At 31.6% G+C, this 21839-nt stretch overlaps 2 protein-coding genes across 6 annotated transcripts in view; one reads left to right on the top strand and one right to left on the bottom strand.

Moving 5' to 3' along the window:
• The window catches only part of LOC111415887 (Autophagy-related 13), a 35762-nt gene extending 20190 nt beyond the window's left edge, over nt 1-15572 (top strand). Inside the window, exons 3-4 of one of the 2 annotated variants that reach the window (XM_023047770.2) lie at nt 9495-9822; nt 14154-15572. In XM_023047770.2, coding sequence (XP_022903538.1) covers nt 9495-9822; nt 14154-14357 — 532 coding nt within the window. In that variant the 3' untranslated portion in view covers nt 14358-15572. Of the gene's footprint in view, nt 1-9494; nt 9832-14153 lie in introns of both variants that reach the window. The other variant, XM_023047768.2, reaches the window with a different exon arrangement.
• The window catches only part of LOC111415884 (discoidin domain-containing receptor 2-like), a 177954-nt gene continuing 171029 nt past the window's right edge, over nt 14915-21839 (bottom strand). For all 4 annotated transcript variants that reach the window (XM_071199831.1, XM_071199829.1, XM_071199827.1 and 1 more), the window contains 5 exons: nt 21475-21785; nt 21274-21366; nt 21016-21157; nt 20460-20609; nt 14915-20371 (listed from right to left, as the gene is read on the bottom strand). In XM_071199831.1, coding sequence (XP_071055932.1) covers nt 20222-20371; nt 20460-20609; nt 21016-21157; nt 21274-21366; nt 21475-21785 — 846 coding nt within the window. In that variant the 3' untranslated portion in view covers nt 14915-20221. The remainder of the gene's footprint in view (nt 20372-20459; nt 20610-21015; nt 21158-21273; nt 21367-21474; nt 21786-21839) is intronic.

Genomic DNA, 21839 nt, shown 5'->3' with positions numbered 1-21839 from the left:
ATAATTGAAACTTGTTTGTAGGTCTTCTTCTTCCAGGCTGCTATCACGTACATAATTATATAATAGACCACATTGGAAATAGTACAAACAGGTTCGATTCATACTTGAAATTTATTAGCAATATCCAGCAAATAGAAACGAAATAAGTAACTAACATACATTTCACTACAATCGAGAATGTAACCAACCAAATTTACTTGAATTTACGAAGTTAGTATTTCGAAATTATGCCCTAAGTAAAATTATTATCTTCGACCACAACTACAGCAATTTACGGAAAACCATATCAAATAATACAATATTATCTAAAAGAATTGTATATTAGCCCCCTTAATTACTAAACTTTTTGTGTTAGTCAGGTAATCGTCTAAGGGACTACGTGACAAGTCCCATGTTCCTGTCCTTCGAAGTATAGATAAAAGTTGTCTCATTCTTGTCGCACAGTAAAAATCCGTTATAATGCTAATTTGCAGGAATTCTTGCACAGTTAGTTACTCTTTAAGATAAATAGAACCAAAGGATTAAATAAGGATGGTCAAAAATATCCATTTTGAGATTTAGAATTTGTTATTAACTATAAATATTAACAGGATAAATTCATTATATTGATTAAAATTCATTATAGACCATGTTTTTCTCGATCATTTATAGCTTTCGTATTATGATGTATTAATTACAATCTAGAATTTTTTTGTTGTTTGTACATGGACTCTCATTCATTGCAAGAGTTGTTTACGTACTGTTCTGAATAAAAAACCTTGAATCTACACGTAAAAGGTTATTGCATGAGGAAGTGTGTAAGGAAATGAATCAATGTATTCTACTCACGTACAAACCTATTTTTATTCAAAGAGAATTTAATTTCAACCCTGATATACGCGTAGGTAGGTGTGTGGGTTTTGTTGGACCATGACGTTTGTGCCCAATTTTTAATGTGCATTCTCTGAGTCATTGTAATTTCGCCTAGTTTTCGGATTAGGATTTTCACTCGATTAGTCACGATTATGTAATACATCTAAACTGTTTAAAGACTCCCATATGTTTAAAGAATTAAAACCGTCTGGTTTGGTAACCTTTTAAAAATGCCAAGTTGTGCATTAAATCTTAACAATTTTCTTAAAAGGTTAAGGTATGAAATCAAAATCTTATCTAATCAATCTATTAAAAATTATTAATCCCATCTGAATACAATAGGTAATAATAAATTAAAAGAAGTCTTTTTAATATTTCTTGACTTCGTGCTACTACTATCTCTACCTCGGTAGCTACATGAATCTGGTTAGATTTCGACATGATTTATTGACTTATTAAGCAGGTGGAAGGTTGGTTTGAGACGAAAATTTCGCAACGGCATCGTATTTTTAGAAATCAAATACCCCGCGGTTACTCGACTCTGCCTATTTATAGTATCTCGAACCGACCGGGTTTGTGCCGTACAAGACTTTCGCCGTGAATGGCCAACAATCTCCTCTCTCTCTCTCTCTCTTTCTATAGCAGTGACCTTTTTTTGCATTGGCCCCAAGCTAACGGTGATATTGGAGATCGCAAAACTTTTTTAAGCGGACCTAAAACGACCTTGTCGTTAGACGTTTCGCGATGGAAAGTACGATTATAAGTTCATGAAGAGAACGAGCAGAAAAAAGAACGTCCTTTTGACTTTACATTGTATCCATCATTTGTTGTTCTTTCAACCGTAACAAACGGAAATTCCTTATGGGTAGGAAACTAGAAATGTTGGTATTTAGTATTTACCGTGTTACGTTATGTTCATGATTGTTATTAGACTATAAAATTGTTGCAATTTATTTATTTTTTTAATGATTAAAGTTGATGGTTGCGATAAACTTCATTTCCGCTTGTGGAATCTTTGGACCTACGCCAAAGTGTTATTCTAGACTAGACTAATCGCGTTGTTTAGGTCAAGTTAGTTACATGAAGAGTGACGCATCATCGTTGCTATTATTTATAATGCTTATTCCGTTCATTGTTATTTAGCTGACGAATTATGGCGTTGTTTTTTAGATTGTTAAATTTTACAATTTCCTTGGGTAACCGAAAACAATAAAATAGAAGTGAAGAAAATTAAATATTAGTATCCATTTAATAATCACGAAGAATCCATTAAAATACTTCGAAACGTTAATAAAACGTGGTTTAACGACGTCGTTGTTCTTGGTGGTTTATTTTTATTATCACTAACCTTCCAGAACTTGAAACAACGCGACCCATGTAAGCATGTGTATGTACGTGTAAAGTACAAACGGAGAAACGCACAAGCCTCGCCCTGCATTTATATTGATGCAAATGAACGTTGTTGCAGTTGCAGTAAACAGGAAGTGCTACTCAAACGGGATGGCGTAGGTTGACGTCTATCTTAACTCAAATCGAACTAGAAGAAGACGAAGATAAACGGTGTAGTGAAAGTTCCTATTTGATATTGTAAAAATGCGCTTTCACTGCGATTTCCCGGTTATGTAATCCGGATGAAAATCGTACAAAACAAAAATGGTTATGTAAACTGGTGTTTGTTGCATTTATGATGATAAGCTTATTTTTGTTGTTGTTGTTGTTAGAAAAATCTTCGTGGAGGTCGTTAGGGAGTTTGAAAAATTTGTAATTGATATTTGCGGCGAATTTGTTGTGTATATCGTTTATCTGTGTTGATAACGGATTGACATAAAAATACTTGGCCGTATTTTGCCACTACTTAAAGCAGTTTGAGTGGCGATCCACGTAGAACGGAGTGGAACCCGTTTATTCGTTCGAGCGACAGTAGTAAAGTTGCTGTAACCGCAGCAGCAACGTCGTTCGCGTCGACTGTTGTGAGTTGAACCAATAGTAGTGAGTTACGTGTCTCAATTTGTCCCGGCATTTCTCATCCATCTGCTTAAAGAAAAAAATGCTTTTATTTTTGTGAGTGGATTTTCATTATTATACAATTTACTATTTATAATAAAAAAATGTTACTTATTATAGATTAATGTTTAATAAAGTAATTTGCATTGACGGCAAAAAATACATACACTACTTCTAGAAAGTTTTTTTTTAACTTGTATGTACTGACATACAGGCGCCAGTTAGTCGTTCGACGTTTATTATTGAACCAATGCCATACACATCTGGCCCAACTGGTTGTAGTAATAATTGCAGCAATTTTCTGGCGTCAGTGCATTCCTTATTAACAAATGTACTTACTCGGAAACGCCGAGCGAAGATAAAATTAAATAATTTCTACGTTCTCCACGACCTATGTGGGCGTTTATCGCGTGCTATCTCGAGATTTAATAATGAATTACATTTCTCAGATTAAGATCTTTTCGAAATCATACGGTCTCCGTAATAAATCTAGCGATTGAACGCCCACTTTCTATTTGCTAGTCATTGATTGAAATTCCAATTAGAAATAATCTTTAATAAATCAAATTTCATGTCTGGCAATGTGAAGATAATATTACCAACCACTTGAGATAAATCTACTGCAGTTTACAAGGATTTTTGGCGTCATTCATTTAAAAAATTATGAGGGTTTTATCTTATGCATATTTTATGTATTATTTATAATACAATGCATCAATAATACTAATTGTTTTCTTAATGGAATATTATAGGGTAATAACTATTACTCAAAAACTAATTATTTTAATTACTTATTTCAATTTGTTAGTCCTTTTCTTATTGCTTGATACAAGACTTAGTTGCCATGACTTTGATGTTAGGTTTATCCATGATTTTAGCAAATACCATAAAATCTTTATAATATAAGCGTTCCTAAGGTTTGCAAAGGAATTTAAACGCTTGTAAACAAATTTTAAACCGTAAGTATTACTCAGATAGCGTTAAATAATTTCTGAGAAATTCCAATCAACTGATTTTAAACAATTTTTTAATAATTCTATGTGAGTGGTTGAGAAAAATATTTATTATTTACTGCTGAGAATTTTATATTTTAAAAAAAACTAATTTTTTCTATCATCAACCTAAATGTTAGACAATACATTGAATTGTGCCATCTTAATATAATGTGTAATTTAAATGCTCAAATTTGTAATAGCTTTTAGACAATTTTTAATGATGCAGATAAAGTTTTAAATCGTGCAAACAGTATTTTGACATATTGGCTACTATGATTCTCTTATAGCATACTTACTTTTACATTTTATAGTGATATACAATAATTTATTTGTTGTAAGTTATGTGACGTTAGGTGGTTGGTACATAAATGGTTCATTCCTTTGATCCCAGTCTTACATTTCTTACACATTTTTATGTAAGAATGGTATGATTTGCTTGACAGCGGTTGGTGATACAAATTTGCAACATACCTTTACTTACTTGTCTAAGAAATCATAGATATGTAGTCTTGATTTTTTGTTCGTACTGATGCTTTTAAGAGAAATAGATAGAAATAAACCCGATTGAAATCTGAAGGCAACAAGCTGTAAACAAGGCACAGAATTCTATAGGTAGTGGAAGGTAGGAACTCTAAGAAGAGTCAATGTGAATTCAACGCACCGTAGAACACAGATAAAACAAAAAATGGAAAAAGTAAGATGTTTGAAACTATGCCTCAGCATGGACTTTTGATATCAAAATCTGGGAGATATCTGAAAATAAATGTCGCCATATAGAGGATAGAGGCAGGAACATGGAAAGCTGCACTATGTTAGAAGAAGCTAATTGGAGAAGAAAGACAGGCGTCAGACACAAAGAAGAAAATAGGAGATTAACAACCAGATAACACGTAGAGACCATCCTGGAACTTGTCAGATACAAGATACAGAGACAAAATGAAAGAGACGAAAAAAAAATACTGAGATAGCAGATAGAAACAAAAAAAAACAAGGATATTAAGAAGTCGAAATGAAGCAAAGACCTAGAACCAAGCTTGAATTTTAAATGATTTCAGAAAAGCCAAATAAAAAATGTCGGGGAAAATTTATTAACTGATATGTGCTTATTAAGCATACAGCAGTTCATACTCAGAGCTAGATAACAAACTCGGTAAAATATCACCCCGCTGCACCCTCACTTATATTTTTAGAAGGACTCATAATCCAACTATTGAATAAAAGATTTAAACTAAATAATAATAGGAAATTTTCCAATATTTCATAATATTGAAATTCAAGCTTCCGTGTTAAATTGTTCTCTTGTTTTCCTTTCGGTTAATACGCAAGTTCCTGGTATTGCATTCATCTGGAAAACAATTCTGAGTATTCGAACGATTTAAATCATTGATTTCCAAATAATTCTGCTCCATACACCACTTTCACCTTTTTGTTTTCCGTAGTTCTGAAACATAATACCGCAATTTTCAAAACCTATTAACGTCAATTGGGTTTTGTGAATAAGTATGCAATTGTAGAAAACGAAAAATTTATTATTTTTTTTATATCTTATTTGACTTTAAGTTCATTAAGAAATCAGCTTTAATTTTCACGTTTAATAATTTGCAACTGACCTTTTTGGCAACCGCGCTAAACTCATTTAGTATCGTATCTTAGTATTCAGTATCGTCAAATATGGTTTTAAAGTCTGTGCGAAGAACAGACTTTTTAAGTGTTTTTTTTGCGCCGTGCAAATATTTATCGTTCAAGAGTATTCTTCTATGTATATGATATACAGGCTTAAGCCGTGTGTCCACTACCAAGTTTTCTTGCGGAAGTTGCTTCCAGAAGTGACTTCCAGAAGTTTTTGTCGTGTAAACACGACAAAAACATACGTGTTTACACGACAAAAACTTCTGGAAGCAACTTCCGCAAGAAAACTTGGTAGTGGACACACGGCTTTAGGTTGATCAGTTTTTTCTTCTTCAACGTTGGGCGAAATCACCTGCTAGTTGATAATAGAGACATTCCAGCTTTTAGCAATTTGTATTGCAATTTATATTGTTTGCAACAAATTGTTAATATTTTAAGATATTGAAAATACATCACGATTATTTTCTGAAGATTTTCTGTTACAATCACTGAACTGCTGATATCATGTTTTGAAGTTAAACACAAGATGCCTTTGAAAATCGAACTAACTTTAGTATATTTTTGCCAAGAATACAGAAAAACTATCTCTGTCAACAACGCATTTGAGTGACTTGTGGCAATTTAAAATGACAATTTATTTGGCTTTAAACTATAACCGGTTAAGATATAAACCATTAAAGATAAGACTTTCCACACATTTTTTTAATACTATCAGCGCAGTCGTGAGGTTATGCGTGATTGTGTAAACTTACGCTGTTTTGAAATATTTTCTTATAAATATTTGTGTAGATATAAAAAAAATGTTTTGCATGAAATCACCTAAAAATAACATTTTTTTTCAATTGAAATAACCAATAAAAAGATTTTTGAAGATGTATAGAAAACGATGGCTGATCGGATAGCATTTCTTCTTTCACTTTCCTATTCACAAACGTTTTCCCTGCAAAATAAGCCAATAAAATTAAATTCAGACCATTAAAATAAATTGAAGTAAACTTAAATATACTACGATGTGTTGACATTTTGATATATGAACATATCTCTACTTCTTAGTACAGAAGTAGAACACTAACGGATAAGCATGTATTAATTCGCTGTTTATACGTAAATCATTCAACACTAAATTTCATTCTAAGTGTGCGAAAAGTGATATTTCAAAAATTCCTAACTTGGCAAAAATTAACGATAAAAGTAGACACGACTTATAGAATTAGTTAAAAATGTCGTGCTTTTATCTTAACATAAATTATTGTGGTGTTTCTCAATAACCTCTCTTACTGCTTGGAATACCTCCATACGCCGCGAGTTTGATCATTATCAATGCGGTATGCACTTTAGATTTGGAATATAGTACAATGTTATCATAAGAAATGGGGATCCTTATAATAATATAACTCATTTATAACAGTAATAACTTCAAACATTTCCTTTAATTAAACATATGCAAAGTTGGTTAGTGAAATCAAGGAATTAATACGGTTCAGAATCAAAACGTCGAGATCTATGAAACTTCCAAAGTTCGGATTTTCTGGTCGATTCCAATATATAATAATTCTTTTCGTAACTTGCATATTCTTTGATGTCTTACAGCTTAGTCATTAATGGATATAGGTCAAACTTTTTTGCAAAAATCGTTTTTGCTGTAATAGATGTAATTAAAGTAATATCGCGAATCACAGAAACATCCGCATATAATTACAATCTCGGCCATTTTAAGAGAGATACAGATAAAACTGTTCGTTGTAGAGAAAAGAAAAACTATATAATGACCATATTAAATGAAATGCTACACTGTGCTTTTTTTTTATTTAACGCAATATATCAATTGGAAACGAAGGGAGGAATGTGGTTTTAAAAAATAACGGGATAGAAAGTCTATGAAATAATTTCTAGAAACGTATTGTTGATAAATAAGCGGTTCAATTGTTCTTTAATTTCCTCGGATGGTATTTGTTCTTCTTTAGTTATAATGTTACAAATAAGTCAACATAAAATTCTTTCTTTTTTTTATGGTTAGATTTATGTAAAACACGTACTGATACTATTTTTGTGGTTTCAATTGTTTCCTGTGTTCTACTTTTAATGCACACTTCCTGTTTATCGAGTTTTCGCCAAAATTAATACACAATTAATTTTTTATGACATTTTGGAAAGTAGAATAATTTAGAATTTATTTTCTATCCCACAATAATTAAACCATTACTTTATTAAAAATGCTGAGAGTCTTTTATTTCTTAAATTAGTATTATCTGAGTTATAGAACAATCCAAAGTTGAACTTATTGCGTTTTGGTAATAAACTTCTTATACATAGAGTTCATTGTTTTGTGAGGAGAGGATGTAGAAATTTACTGATAATCTCGCTTCCTAGAAGGAGCCCATTTATAGCGTTCAGCAATATGTACATTGTGATTGTCTTCATCACTTTACAATGTACATTTCTGTCCGAAACTAGACCTGTTCTACCGGAACTATATCTCCAGTTATCAAGACGATCTCCGCTCATATTGAATAAGGTTATTTAACCTTATTCAATATAACGTTTAAACAGAATGTGACATAAAATCTTTGTCAATGATTGTGAGCTTCTGTAGCCTAAAGTCTCTCTATAAAATAAATAATTTGATAACATATCTAAACCTTCAAGCTGCGTGCTATGTGCTGCCTTATAAATATGCGGTTTAAAGTTACCTACAAGAAAGTTACTTTTCTTACTGAAACCTTTTAGTTTTATCGAAACTAGTTATAAAACTAAGTGCACAATTTATGAATTGAATACTTAAGAAACAATAATTTTTAGAAATTTAATTTAGATGTTTAATCTGACATTGAAAAATGATATCAAACGTATTAAAAAATTAAGCTTCAAATTATAAGATAACAACCAAGATCATTGATTAATTCTAGATATGGTAGGTCAAGTTGCAAAATTCGCACTGCAACTTTTTCTATTTTAAAAGGTCATTCATTTCACAGCAATCAATTTCAAGGTTCCTAAAGACTACAAAAAATATGCTAAAATACATCACGATGTTTATATTTTATGAAGTTTATCTCGAATTGTAGTCTTTATAAAAAAGATAGCGTAGATAACAACCAACATTGCAAAACTTTAAACGTTTATTATAAAAATGTTTCCCTCTAATTGAATTATTTAAATAAACCCGAAAGTAACAAAAAAACTGTATAAAATTGTATAATGTAGTAAGATCAACAACCTTTTCACCTCTATAACTTCTTAATTTAAGCTTACCAGGCGTAGTAAGATGATCTGATGTCCTTAAGAATTTAAATAATTATTACTGGTGCGACTTCAACCTTGAATAAAACGATAATTTAAAATGTATTAGGTCAGTGGCTTAGATAATCCAATGTTTTTTTATCTACCATAAGACTAAAAACTAATACCACCTTTTAACCTATTTTACAGATAAGCTACGTTAATTGATTTTGTCTCTAAATAAAAATCTAACCAATCTTCGTCTATAAAAGCGTTTTATTGAAGTGCTAAATCGTTGCGCCATGGAGTTGATGGCACGACCGTCTTTAAAATCTAACTTTCATCTTTGCTTTTCAACGGTTCATTGTTTAATTTTTGAATCAAAGAGGATGTTGTTGTATAAGTTCTAAGAACTTGATTATGAAATTCGGATAAAAAGATTAGATTATTATATTTACTAGTTTTTTTTAACCATAATAGTTTATCGGAAAATTTCTGTATGCGTAACATATGTCCCATATGAGTCAAATATTTATTTATGAAACGATTTAAGTTACTTAAAGAGGTCGTGATGCTTCGTCATGACTTACATCAACCTTATTAACGATGTCTGGGCCGTTCTTTGAACGATTTTACAAAGGAATTTACCGTGATGAAATAGAGATTGCAAATGGGATTTCAAAACTATCCTATCGGAAACAAAAGTATTCATGCATATTCCGTGAAAGTAATTCTTAAGACATTCTTTTAATTCCTTCACTTATTTGTTAATTACTTTATTTATTCTTATTGCAGGGAAGATTCAGCTTCGTTAGGCGAGCACCCAATTAAAATCGGTGCATTCGCGGATCCTTCGATTATCAAAAACATCTTGGATCCAAGTAATTATATTCCGGACATTCAATTTGCGAGGATGAAAATAAATGATAAGAAAAGAAGAACTAAGGCGAAGAAAGAGGCGGAAAAAGAAAAGGAGAAAAAGATTGCAACAGCAGCGGCTGCAGCCGAAATCGCCAAAAACGAATCTAACAATGGAAATGCTGAAGAAGAAAAGAAAAGATCGACGGAGGAAAAGAGGGATCCTGAAATAACAACGAGATCGACCAATGATGACTTCCTTATGGTAGAATTGGTAATTTTTAATTTCGCTATGCACTTGTGATGGCACTAATTTCATGCCTTTTTTACATTTACTAACATTTTAATCGTTTAATTATGTTGCTTATTTTTTTGTTTGAAAGTTTATATCAAATGATTTGCATTTTATAATGTGTATGTCTCAACCATCTGGTCAGCACCTATTACCACGATTGGATTACATCGGTATAAATAAACATTAGGTTGGAGTTAAAGTATAACTCGTGCCTCCAATATTTCTCCTCGTGCAACGGTCTTATCGTCCATCACTGGTTGAGTGACCTAAAATGTAAATAAATCGGTTTGACGCACGCAAATATAAAAAATTCCGATAAAATTTGTATTTGATACCAAGGTTCTTTTGATACCAAAGTTAAGACTGTACTTCTAAGTTTAAATTCTTAATTATAAACGCTCTGTTTTATGTTTCGTTTAACGTCATTCTTGGGTGAATCAACAATTTTCCGTTAAATGAAACCACAACCATATGGTTACGGTCCGATTTCACAACACAAAACATGGAACGCATGCGATTTTGTTACCCAGTTAACTCAAATTATAAGAAACATGAAAACCGATTATATTCATCATGTTATTCTGAGTTAATCGTCGAAGTAAGGAAAATTGTTTATAAAACAGCATTTTAATTCACTACTTTTATTCAAGGACGTTTATTCACAAGTGAACTGCAACTCGGGGTTAAAGTTTTACCTTGAGACGTCATCGAGTTATAAAGGTCTAAATGCACAACTAATTGCTGCGTAACGGAAGCGAGGATTTCTGTTACGGCATCACCTAAAATAACCTAAAACAAAGTCAAAGAGTGCGTGCGCGATGACCTCATGTAAGACCTTAGAATAACTTTGCTTGTTTATGCGATTCTCGTGTATTTATAAGTGTAGATCGTTGCAAGATGCGTTGACGAAAGACTTATTATTATATGGTTATTATTGTGATTCTACAAACGTCAAGGACAAAATATTTTTATTGTTTTATTCCTTATTTAAAGATGAGGATAGAATCAAAAATTCAAGCACGTATTTGAAATAAACTTTGGATTTATAAAAATTTATTAAAAATCTAATTTCTACTAGTATTTTCTAAAGATGTTTGGCATTTCTACATTGTTTATGATATATTACTATATTATATGTTTTTTTAAAATGTTTATGTATTTGAATATTTATGCACAGAATTATACAGTCTTGGAATGACACAACTTTACACGTGTAATTGGTCATCTTCTAAATGCTTTAAATCGTTGGAGTTCCACTAATCATTTATAACTAAATTCGAGGCTTAACCTGGGGCTTTTGGCATTTTGCCAGTCTCTCCATCACCATGTTAAGTGTAATTCCCCTCACAATCAGTTGCTCATAAGCTTATGCCAACAGTATTGTCGTTGTGGTCAACGGAATCTAAATTACTGTTGGAAATATTTCCAGAGAATTTTATACCCAATTTGTGTTTGGTGTTAAGACTCCCCAAAGACAGAACATAGATAGGAAATTATTTAGGATCAATACTAAACAAATGTTCATTTGCAAATGTTTTTCCGTTCTTAAGTTAATTTTCTCTGTCTCTAGTAAGCTTTGTGGGAAGTGTTTGGAGCAAACTCCAAACACAAACGCAACATATATTGAAATTTTTTTAAGGTATTTAAGGAAACTAAATGTAAAAGAATGTTGTTGTTACAATTTCTACTCCATCACGGAAGGTATAAACATTAGTCAAGTACATTATTAGGCCTTTTGTATTGTTTTACATTTTAGCGTCATTTTCTCCGAAATTTTTATGCTGAAATACACTTAACATAATTTTCTTTATATTTGGTCTTTCTCATTTGAAACTAGATTTTCATCTATAAGTGGAAACGGTTGTGTACAATTTAGAAATAGAAAATGTTTGTATTTTACCATCTATTTAAGTTATTTTGCCATTCGACCCATCTAAAATGTCTGCTTTTCTAGAAGCAGAACGAAAATTATCTTGAAACCCTTTCATGAATACTTTCATTAACTATTTGATTGTTTTTGGGTTTTGTATATGAATGGAAGTATATCTGAATGCTCTAAATGTTTATTTTGCTGTGTGTTATCTTATCTCTACAAGCTTATACTTAAAATGTATAAGCAATGTTCTTGGTTTTTCATTTTCCTCGATTTTTATCGATGGTGACAAAGTAATAATCTCTTTCAACTATCATTTTTATGGATTCGGATTTAATGAAGTAATATTCGATGCTAATAAGATTCAAGCCATAGAATTTGCTACACAGCCTTTTCAAGCAAAATATGTACTTTTGCTAACTCGTATCTTTTTCATCAATGTATTTTCGTGGACAGTTAAAATTTTGTGGTTCTGATGTTTGAGGTCGATAAAGAAAACCTCCACTCTTTTATTTGAAGATTATTTTAAATCAACAATTAATAATCTCTAAAATGTCTTGAATAGGTGAATTCCTACCTTCAATGTTTAGCGATTTTCATCAATATTTACGAATTTCGAGCGGACAGGTTTCGAATCAATTTATTTTTAACGTATTCATTAATTCACGATTGTAAAAACTTGCCATGTTGACAGGACGCAATCCGACGATTGATGTTGGGTAATAGTTATATGTAGATAACATTTAAATTAACGTGACGCCAAACCAATTATATTAATGATATTAATAGCATGCGTTCTGCCGATTAGCATAGAATCACGGTTTGATAACGTTAGTTATTCATTAAATGTATTGAATTAAAAAACCATTATTGTTTGCTTGAAGCTAATGTGAAGGTAATAGAACTTTAGAAAATGGTTAAGGTGATGCTATATGTAGATTAAATGTTCGCTTAATATTTTATAAGCCTCATATTTCATTTATCTCGACGCTAACTCTGAGTTAACATTTAATTAATGCTAGGTAGAGCATTATTTAGTATTCGATTTTGATTTTATAAGATTCATTTAGACTCATTATAACGCCATTACGCATACTATTACGCATACTATATGGTAAGCTGTAAAGCTGTACAGTGTAGATCACAAAAAAAGCAAAAGGTTTAGACGTTAGTTCCAAGTTGTTACCAAAACTCAAGACTGTTATAGTTGGAGCTTTCTCCCTCTATAGGTGAAGAAACAGTAACATATATAAAGAAGTATGCTTGTAATTGATGATTACAATAGTTGTGTTCATGAAATAAATATGATAAGAAGAGACTATTGTTTAGCGGAAATAACAACTAGAATAAATTTGGCAACAAAGGTTATAAAACAACTTAAGTAAACTTTTGTTAGTTCTTTAAACATTGTCCCAAACTTGCTAATTATAATAAAGAAGATAAAGCTGACTAATTATAAACACATAGTATAATATACTTCCACAAATTTATTTAAAGATAGTGCTTTCAAAATTGTTAATTTGTCTGAAAACATATCGAAAATAATAGGTAGCAATTTGTATAAAGTAAACTATAAAGAAAGCACAATTCACAAACAATTATTCTGTCATATTTATCCTGTTTCAATCACCTAATTTTCCACCAAAATTAAATATTGCTTCGCCATGCCTAATAGCATTAAATTCTCGGCTTCCTTCTTTTGTATTATTTTCAAAGATTTCTAATTTTGGTAAGGAACTGTATAAAGTCTGTTTCGTCATTGCATACAAAGTTGGTTGATAAATTCTTTGATTCTAACTCATTGATTACAAATCCTTAAAAGGGACTTAAATCCATAGTTTATTAATAAATAAACATGTTATTCATCATCATTGGCTTTTCGAAGTATCGTTTAAGCTATTATAGATCAATCAAATAACTTATTTCCTTGAGAATATTGTCTTACCTCTAAAGGAAAACATTTTAACGAACCACACCTTAAAGAGCGCCGAGATCAACCAAGCATTTAATTTAAACAAGATTTGTCGATGATCGTTAAGCTCTTTGTTTTAAACGGCACGTGAGTAATTAGCTTTACCAATGACGAGCAATTTTAATTGATGCTGGTAGAAGAGGAGAACTGAAAAGTAAAATATTGCCATATTAAGTTGTTACAATAACAAATTTGATACATAAGGTAACTGTAAAAACTACATTTTCTCGTTTACTACGCGTTTACTCATAAATGAATTTTAAATTTATGTATTTTATACAGAAATTATTATTAACTCCAGTAGAGTAATTAATGTTGACAATAGAAATATCAGAACATTCAAATAAAAATTAAACTGCTTTTTTATCATTGCTACGCACTAAAAATTTGTTACTTATAAATTAATAATAATTCAAAAAAATTTTTTATTTATACAAAATTTTCTTTTTGTTACAGAGAACACCATTTGCAACACCTAACGCCGCAACAGAATTAAACAACTTTTACATAGAATGGCAAAGAGCACCGCCAATATTTAATAAAGTTCCAACAATAGCAGAACAAGATTTAGCACAACAGTTGAAGAATTACGAATCCGATTTGAAAACGTACGATGACATTGTGAAAAATCTATGCGAAACATCGCCGAATAATAATTAAAAGAAATATCCTATTAAACACAAAAATATAAATAAGTTCTCTGTGAGAATTGATATTATTTTGTTAAAGCTGTGGACTGAGGGCGCGAAAATTTAATTAAACTAAACCAAGTGTAATTGTCAAAATTTTATGGTAATTAATAAATTTTTGAAGTGATTCCTATTAATGATTGTTAGAGTTATGATAAGAATATTAAGGGATTGTTTCGTTTAAGTAAAAATAAATGTCTCCAACTAGGAGATGTTCTGCTAAGACTGATATTTTATAAGAAAATGTACATAATAATGTGTGGCATAAAAAAAAGAGAAACGAAATTGCTTTAATCAGACGCTTTTGTAAAAAATGTCGATGAAATCTTTATAATGGCGTTTTTGTATCGCAAATTTTAGAAAATAGAGCATTAAGAGAAAGTTAGTATTTCTTATGCAAAGATGATGATATTATATTTGTTGCGTTGATTTTTATTGAAATTTTATATACATTGATTTCTGACTGAAATGTTGTTCGCTGTAATTAAAAATAGGAAAAAAATGTATGTTTAAAAAAAATGACATAGATTGTTTGTTTTCACAAGTAATTTTATTTTAACAAATCGAGGAAAGTACACAAAATTCGCGGTTTTATACAGAGTTTGCAAAAAGTTACAGATAACTTAGTCTATTTGTAGCTGATAACATTCTGGACACCTTTTCTGTTAATTTCAACTATAGATCTATTCTTTCTAATTTAATAAAGACGGCCTATTGTATAGAAAAGATAGACGTTTCTTAATTTCATTTCTTTTTGTTTTTCTTAGAAACGTTTTCTTAGCAAATACTTTTATGTACACTGTGTATCACAAACGCTGAACAGTGAAGCATCGTTTTACTTTAATTACATTGAAAACCTTAGGTGTCTTTCTGTATGATATTTACTATTATCTTACATTTAAGAAAAAGAAATGGAGACCTTACTTCACTCACAACTCTAAAATTAAAACACCATCTTTCTTTTATGTATCATCTTTTCATATAATTATAATTTTTTTGTTGCTCAACAATATTTATACTAAGTATAAGTATTTCTTTCCTTTTAAATCTTACTTTATAAATACACTTTATCTCTATTCGTTTTTTTGGTCCATCTATTATTTACGCGTTTATTTATAGTTATTTTCTCAATAAAATTTGTTTGTATTAGACAGATTCTGTAAAAAATACATGCAATTACTAGTAAGTGTGACTTTTTATTTCTCACCAACAACTTGAATATTTTTGATCTTAAAAAATCAACATGTGATTGTCTTACAAAAACAGTGATAAATATCTCGGTAAAGGAATTATTAGTTTACTGTAGAGAATTATTTAATTTATAACGTTTTTATATTCGTTATTTTATAGTGAATATAATTATTTCTTAAAAGCTGTGGCACTATGAAGTATTTTATTAGTAGATGTTTCGGATACTTTGCACACATTTTAAAAATTAAATTTTAAAGACTTGTCAAAAGCACATTCTTATATATCAAAGTATGAACTTTATTTTTGAAACACTACATTATGTTCATGTAAACATTACTGTTGAATATTGTGAATTAAAACTTAATAACATATGGCTAAGTAAAGATTATTTAAGTATAAAGAAAATTGAAATAAATCAATTGTGATGATAATTTAGCTTATCTAACACGATGCCAATGAAAAATAGGTAAAAATTGTTATAAATTCTGCATTTTTTATTACAGAGTACCACAAAAGTCCGGGAGCCTAACTTTGCAATGTTGTAACTTTGTTCAATTTTGTTGTATGAATGTCAAATTTTGCTCTCATGTTTATCTTATTGTTACTAAAGACATTTTAAAAAATACAAAGGATTGCTTTGTGCGTTTTTAAGTAATGGTGTTCGACGTAAACTGTGCAACGACATCGATCCTGAGCCAGGCCGGGGTGATCCAATGTAAAATTTGTCGTTGTCGGGAGACTGGTAGTATTGAGGATCCTCCTAGAAGTGGAAGACCAAAGACAGCCGTAACTCCCAGTATGATTAAGCGTGTCTGGGACATGGTTGGCTAGAGTCCCAGTTAAGGAGCTGAATATCAGCCGAATAATGAATCTTAAACATCGTTTGGGGCTTCGTAGCATCAATATGCAAAAGATTCACATCTCGACGGAACAGCTTCTTACCGGTTGATCTCAAAGACATCCTCTTCACTGAAGAGAAGTTATTCAGGACTGAAACAGTCAACCTCCAAAACGACAAAATTTTGTCGCGAACGGTTCAGGAAGCTAATGAACGTGGTCGCTACGTTTCCCGAAAGGTCATGCCGCTCAGGTCATGGTTTGGGATTTCTGTTTTTTGTGGATTAGAAGGTTAAGATTAATTCCCAGAACTACCTTGATGAGATTCTGATGAAGGAACTGCTTTCTTGGAGGTAGTCTCACTTTAACCTCCGCGCACAAGGCTAAGGTGATTCAACAGTGGTGCCGGATCAATTACATTCCTGATTTGAACCCGCTCGTCTTTTCCGTGTGGTCGATCTTTGTGAGCAAAGCCGGTGCTATTCCCCACAAGAGTCTCGACAGTTTGAAACACGACCTTCACAATCTCGACATTGAGTACCTCTCCGCTAGGTCTGTGTGAAGACGAAGTGTGGATACTTCGAACTTTAATCGTACATTGTTGTTTGTTAACTTGAATAACATTTATGTCAAATTTCGTGGATCCCACTAAGATGTGAATTGTCTTTATCAGAATGATTGCCGTGTGTCGGAATTGGACTTGTTCTTTGAACTGCAATGCAGGCAGAAGAGCTTGCCAGTTGGTTAGTGAATTCGTTTGCAATGCTATCGAAAAGAAAATTGCTCCAGAGGAATTTGTTACATTCTTAGAAAAATAATTGTTGCATGTAAAGTAGACTAATAAATATAAATTTGTGTAAGATTTCTTCGAAAACATTTATGATATTTTCAGAAATTGATAATGAAAGTGTCTGCTTTTAAATGATGAAGCCAGATACAAATTTTTGAAGTGATAAATTTTTAAAAGTGAGGGTGAAGTGATCTTTTGACAGCTTAAATTAGTCATGGAGTAAGCGATGGACAGCTTTAAAGCCTCAAATTGAAAGTATTTATTATATTATCGACACACATCTATGATTAATCATGCATGATTTTACGTACTAAACCTAATGCTAAGAAAACTGAAAAGAGGTTAAATATGGGTGAAGTAGTACAACTTTTAAAACTCTATGGTAATGATTTGGAAAAAATGCTATAGTTATATGCGTTGTTGGTGAAAATGTGTCCTACTCCATAACGCAGGTTATGTTTTTGTGACGAGGTATTTTTAAATGAACCTGAGTGAACAGCAGGATTTAAAATTATTGTGTAAGAGAATTCTGCTAATAAAGTTTATAGCTATCTTTTAGGTACCTGTTTTATAAGTAATGTATAGATTCCCACAGTTTTGTATAATTAAAGTATACAGATCTCATAATTTATTTAAAAAAATATTGCGTTGTTTTCTCTTTGGATAATATTATCGTCCTAATAATAAGTTATTAAGGCTGTTTTTATCTTTTACTTATGAAGAAACGTGTAGTGGAGGTCTCAGCGACGAGTACCATCCGCCAACAGAGGATAGTGACTCTATAGAGGCTAATAGTTCCTCCTATCCAAATGCATCTGCATCACAAACTGATATAGATATATTGCAAGAAACTTCCGAGGTTGCTAAGAAATTTATTGGAAAGAGAAGAAAGTTCATCATATCCATGGAAATATGATGTTTAAAGATCTAAAAAAGATCTGTGCCAAATTGTAGATGTAAGTCAACGTTGATAGTAAGGAGAAAATTTTGTCGCAATATGATGATTTGAAAACTATAGCACCTAATTTAAATCTGGGATGATGTTTAGTAGTTAAAGATGCACAACATCTTTAAATAAATAAATTGATTTTGGAGTTTTTGGAATTTTCAAATATTATGTCTCGTTGGATGATCAACATATTGAGTCAACTGAGAAGGAAAGTTCAGAATCTTCAACACATTGCTTCTGATCTTAGAACTAGGAATGAAAATCATTCTCACCGTTTACCACCTGAAATTTTAGCATCTAAAAACATTTTTGCAAGACTTCGCATCGCATTATTGTCGAAGTGACAATAAACTCAAGTGTAACTTAGATTTTTCTCTTTCAAAGCTCACTTCACGAATTGTATAATGACCAAAACCAATAGTTGTACTGAGGCTTTTAATGGGATGTTACTCAATATATTTTTGGAAGACTAACTACTCCTTTGTAAGCAGCGATTTTACCACTTGCGAAAAATTGAAAGTTTAAATAGAAAGTGCGCTACAAAGTAAAGATGTGTTCAAAGTAAAAGCACTGATGCGATCACAAGAGCTATACCATCGAAATGATGAAAGCTTCTTTACAACCATTACTGAAATCTCTGAACAGAAGATGTGCTGGCCACAATGTACCTGTATGTACTGTTTTTCACATAAGAAGAATAAGACTTTTTACGTTTTTCGATCAGTTGTGTGTCAGAAAGGTGTCAAATGCAGATCTGTAAAGCTTGATCAAGGATACAAACCTCACATACCAAATACGATGACTGGTGAATTTGACGATTTTACCGTGTGTTAAGATTCCTATTTGTTGATCACATTATATATTCCAAAAATGTACAAACCAGTTTTATGCAGAGTTGGTATCAACACCTGCTGTAAACGAAAAAGTAGGGAATAGGAAAAAGAATGCTTTTCCAATGTTTCTTAGTAATCGTATCGGATAGCAGAATATATTATAGTTTAAAATATAAATAAAAGTTGGCAAGTTTCTTTGCATAAAAGTTAAATTATTTTGTCAAAATCTCAACAAACCCCATTATGTTCGATAACTTACCTATTGTGGTCTATTATAATATTTAAAAAACCACACTGTTAGGAAAGCAGTTATTCTTGTGAATCATTCCATAATTTCAAAACCAACTTGTGTAAATATAAAAATATTCTTTCCAATGCAATTTCGCGAGCATTATATGAAACCTCAACTAAACATTTTCTAACAAAATCCTCTAAAGCCTCTTACTTTTTATAAATTAAAGCATTTCGAAGTTTTCACATTATTTCAGATTTTACATTTTTCTCTGATTATTGATTTGTATTGAAAAATTGAAATGGATTAAAATTAGTGTTAAGATTTTTTCGAAATTTATCGTAATAAGCAGTAATTAACTGATTAGAACTGATGTTTATTAGACCATATAACAACAACGATAAAGTTGAGTATCTTATTTTTGTTTATTTGATGTTTAATGAGTTTGTGTATATATGATAAATGTGAATTTAAAAAACAAAGTTCATATTTTAATGTATTAAATCTTTCTGAATCACCACTCTTAAAGTTAAAAAGTTCATTCGATAATAACAAAATGGAATATTTCTATTTAAAATTACTAAATTATTGCTCATTGAATTTGAGCTAAATGTACACGCGATACAATTTAATTTTAGTTATTTACATCTAATTCTTACTCTAACAGTCTTTATGTACACCTTAAACCCTCAATTATTAATGTTATTAAAACTACTGATATCTAAAACTATACATATTAATATGAACAATTTATATGCAAAGTATCCAACTTTTTAAATTAACTAACCTAACGATAGAAGGAAATGTACAAGATGGCACCTTAATTAGCGGACCTTATGGAAGCACTTAGAAAATACACTACGTCTTTACGATTATTTTCTTTCTAAAATTAAAGAGTTGGTGATTGTACCAAAAACACATCTATTAAAAACTGGTTTTACTTCACGATATTTACACTACGAACTGATGTGGATTTAGTTTTAATATGATACACCAACGTTGATCAATCTGAAGGTGAATAATCTTTGCTTGTATGTTTTAAAAACATGTATATTTGTTTGAAGGTAGGCCTTGAAGTGTCATCTCTTTTCCAACACTGACAGAGAAGGTCGTAAATTTCGGGTGAACATACCGTTGGTTTATTGAGGAGGACCTAAAAAAAGAAAAATAAAAAAGCGTACATCATTTTGTAAATTCTGTATTCTGTTTGGATCAAATACACAACATTAAAAATTACTGACCTGTAATTCGCCTCCATAGTACATGTGTTCCGCATTCTGTATAACCTTCTCGTTGGTTAAATTATGAAAAGGTCGTTCGCACGCAAAGCTGAAAATCTCCCAAACCGTGACTGCGAAGGCCCAAACGCTGCTGGAGCAAGTGTACCGGTCCTAAAACAAAAGTTTCGGTCGCTTTTCAGATAGCGTTCAACTTGTCGGGCGTCGAAGAATCTTTTTTTTATTAGTCAACTTCGTAATTCTACCGTTCGTTTTCTTGAAATGGAAACACGATAATTAAATGAAATTTGTTCGCGCGAAGTTCGTCTTCAAAGGGTCACATGCGGAAAAGACCGAAATCTGATTTTGCTTTTAGTCTTTAAACTCCACAGGCTACTGAAGTATTAATCTTTTTCTAAAGTAACCTTATTGATTTCTCACTGTGGAAGCTCTAATAATATCTTGGTATGTACCACTATGATGTAGTTAAACAATCTTGGGAGTAACCTAGTTGTGGTGATTCTCTTCAACTTATCGCATATTATAGGTAATTCCTGTAATAAAGTTAGCGTGTACTCACCAATAAAATACTCTCCCATGGGAGCCACCGGATTGGGGCTGGTGGTCTTCCACCAATTTCTGCATAGTCCTTTCTGTATAACGGTTTACCCATAGCTATATCGGTAACTTTGACGATATACCCTCGACCAACAAGACAGTTTCTAGCAAAATAAGAACAATTTATTGAAAGGTCAAGGAATTGTGTATCGGGAAGGATCGAAAAAGCAAAGAATGGTCGAACGAAAAGCGGGAAAAGGAAATTCCTTAAATCAATTACCTAGCGGCCAGGTCTTTGTGAACGACGTTCTTCGATTCAAGGTATTTCATTGCTGATGCTATTTGGGTCGCCATAAATACCAAAGTTTCGATACTAAAAAAAAATTCAGATTTATTTGTATCAATAAACTTATTCTTTGTATATAATAAAGATAACATAAAAAAGAAATAAGTTACGTAGATGGTTATTGGTACCAATTACCTTAGGGGTAATTCTGTCGACGATCGTCCAGCAGAATTTCTGTTAGCTAGAAACTGCAAATACTGCGACAAGTCGCCCATATCGCCATATTCGATAATGGTCCACGGGGGTTGTTCGGCTGTGCAAACCCCGAGGACGGCGCAAACGTTTGGGTCGGATAGACTGGCCAAGAACCGTACCTCCCGAAGGGACTCCATCGAGCCCGTTGCGGCATCGTTCTTCGCTCTCTCGGGGTTTGGTGACCTCACCATCACCAAACGTCCAATATCAGGAATTATATCCTCTAAACCTTCCGTTTCGTATAAACTAATCTGTAAACGTGCGAAATCCAGGGATTAACCGCAGAAATTTATGTAATTAAAGTT

This window comes from Onthophagus taurus, chromosome 1 (genome assembly GCF_036711975.1).
Source record: "Onthophagus taurus isolate NC chromosome 1, IU_Otau_3.0, whole genome shotgun sequence".
In the NCBI taxonomy this organism is placed as follows: Eukaryota; Metazoa; Arthropoda; class Insecta; order Coleoptera; family Scarabaeidae; genus Onthophagus; species Onthophagus taurus.
This window is presented reverse-complemented; position numbering and strand designations above follow the sequence as displayed.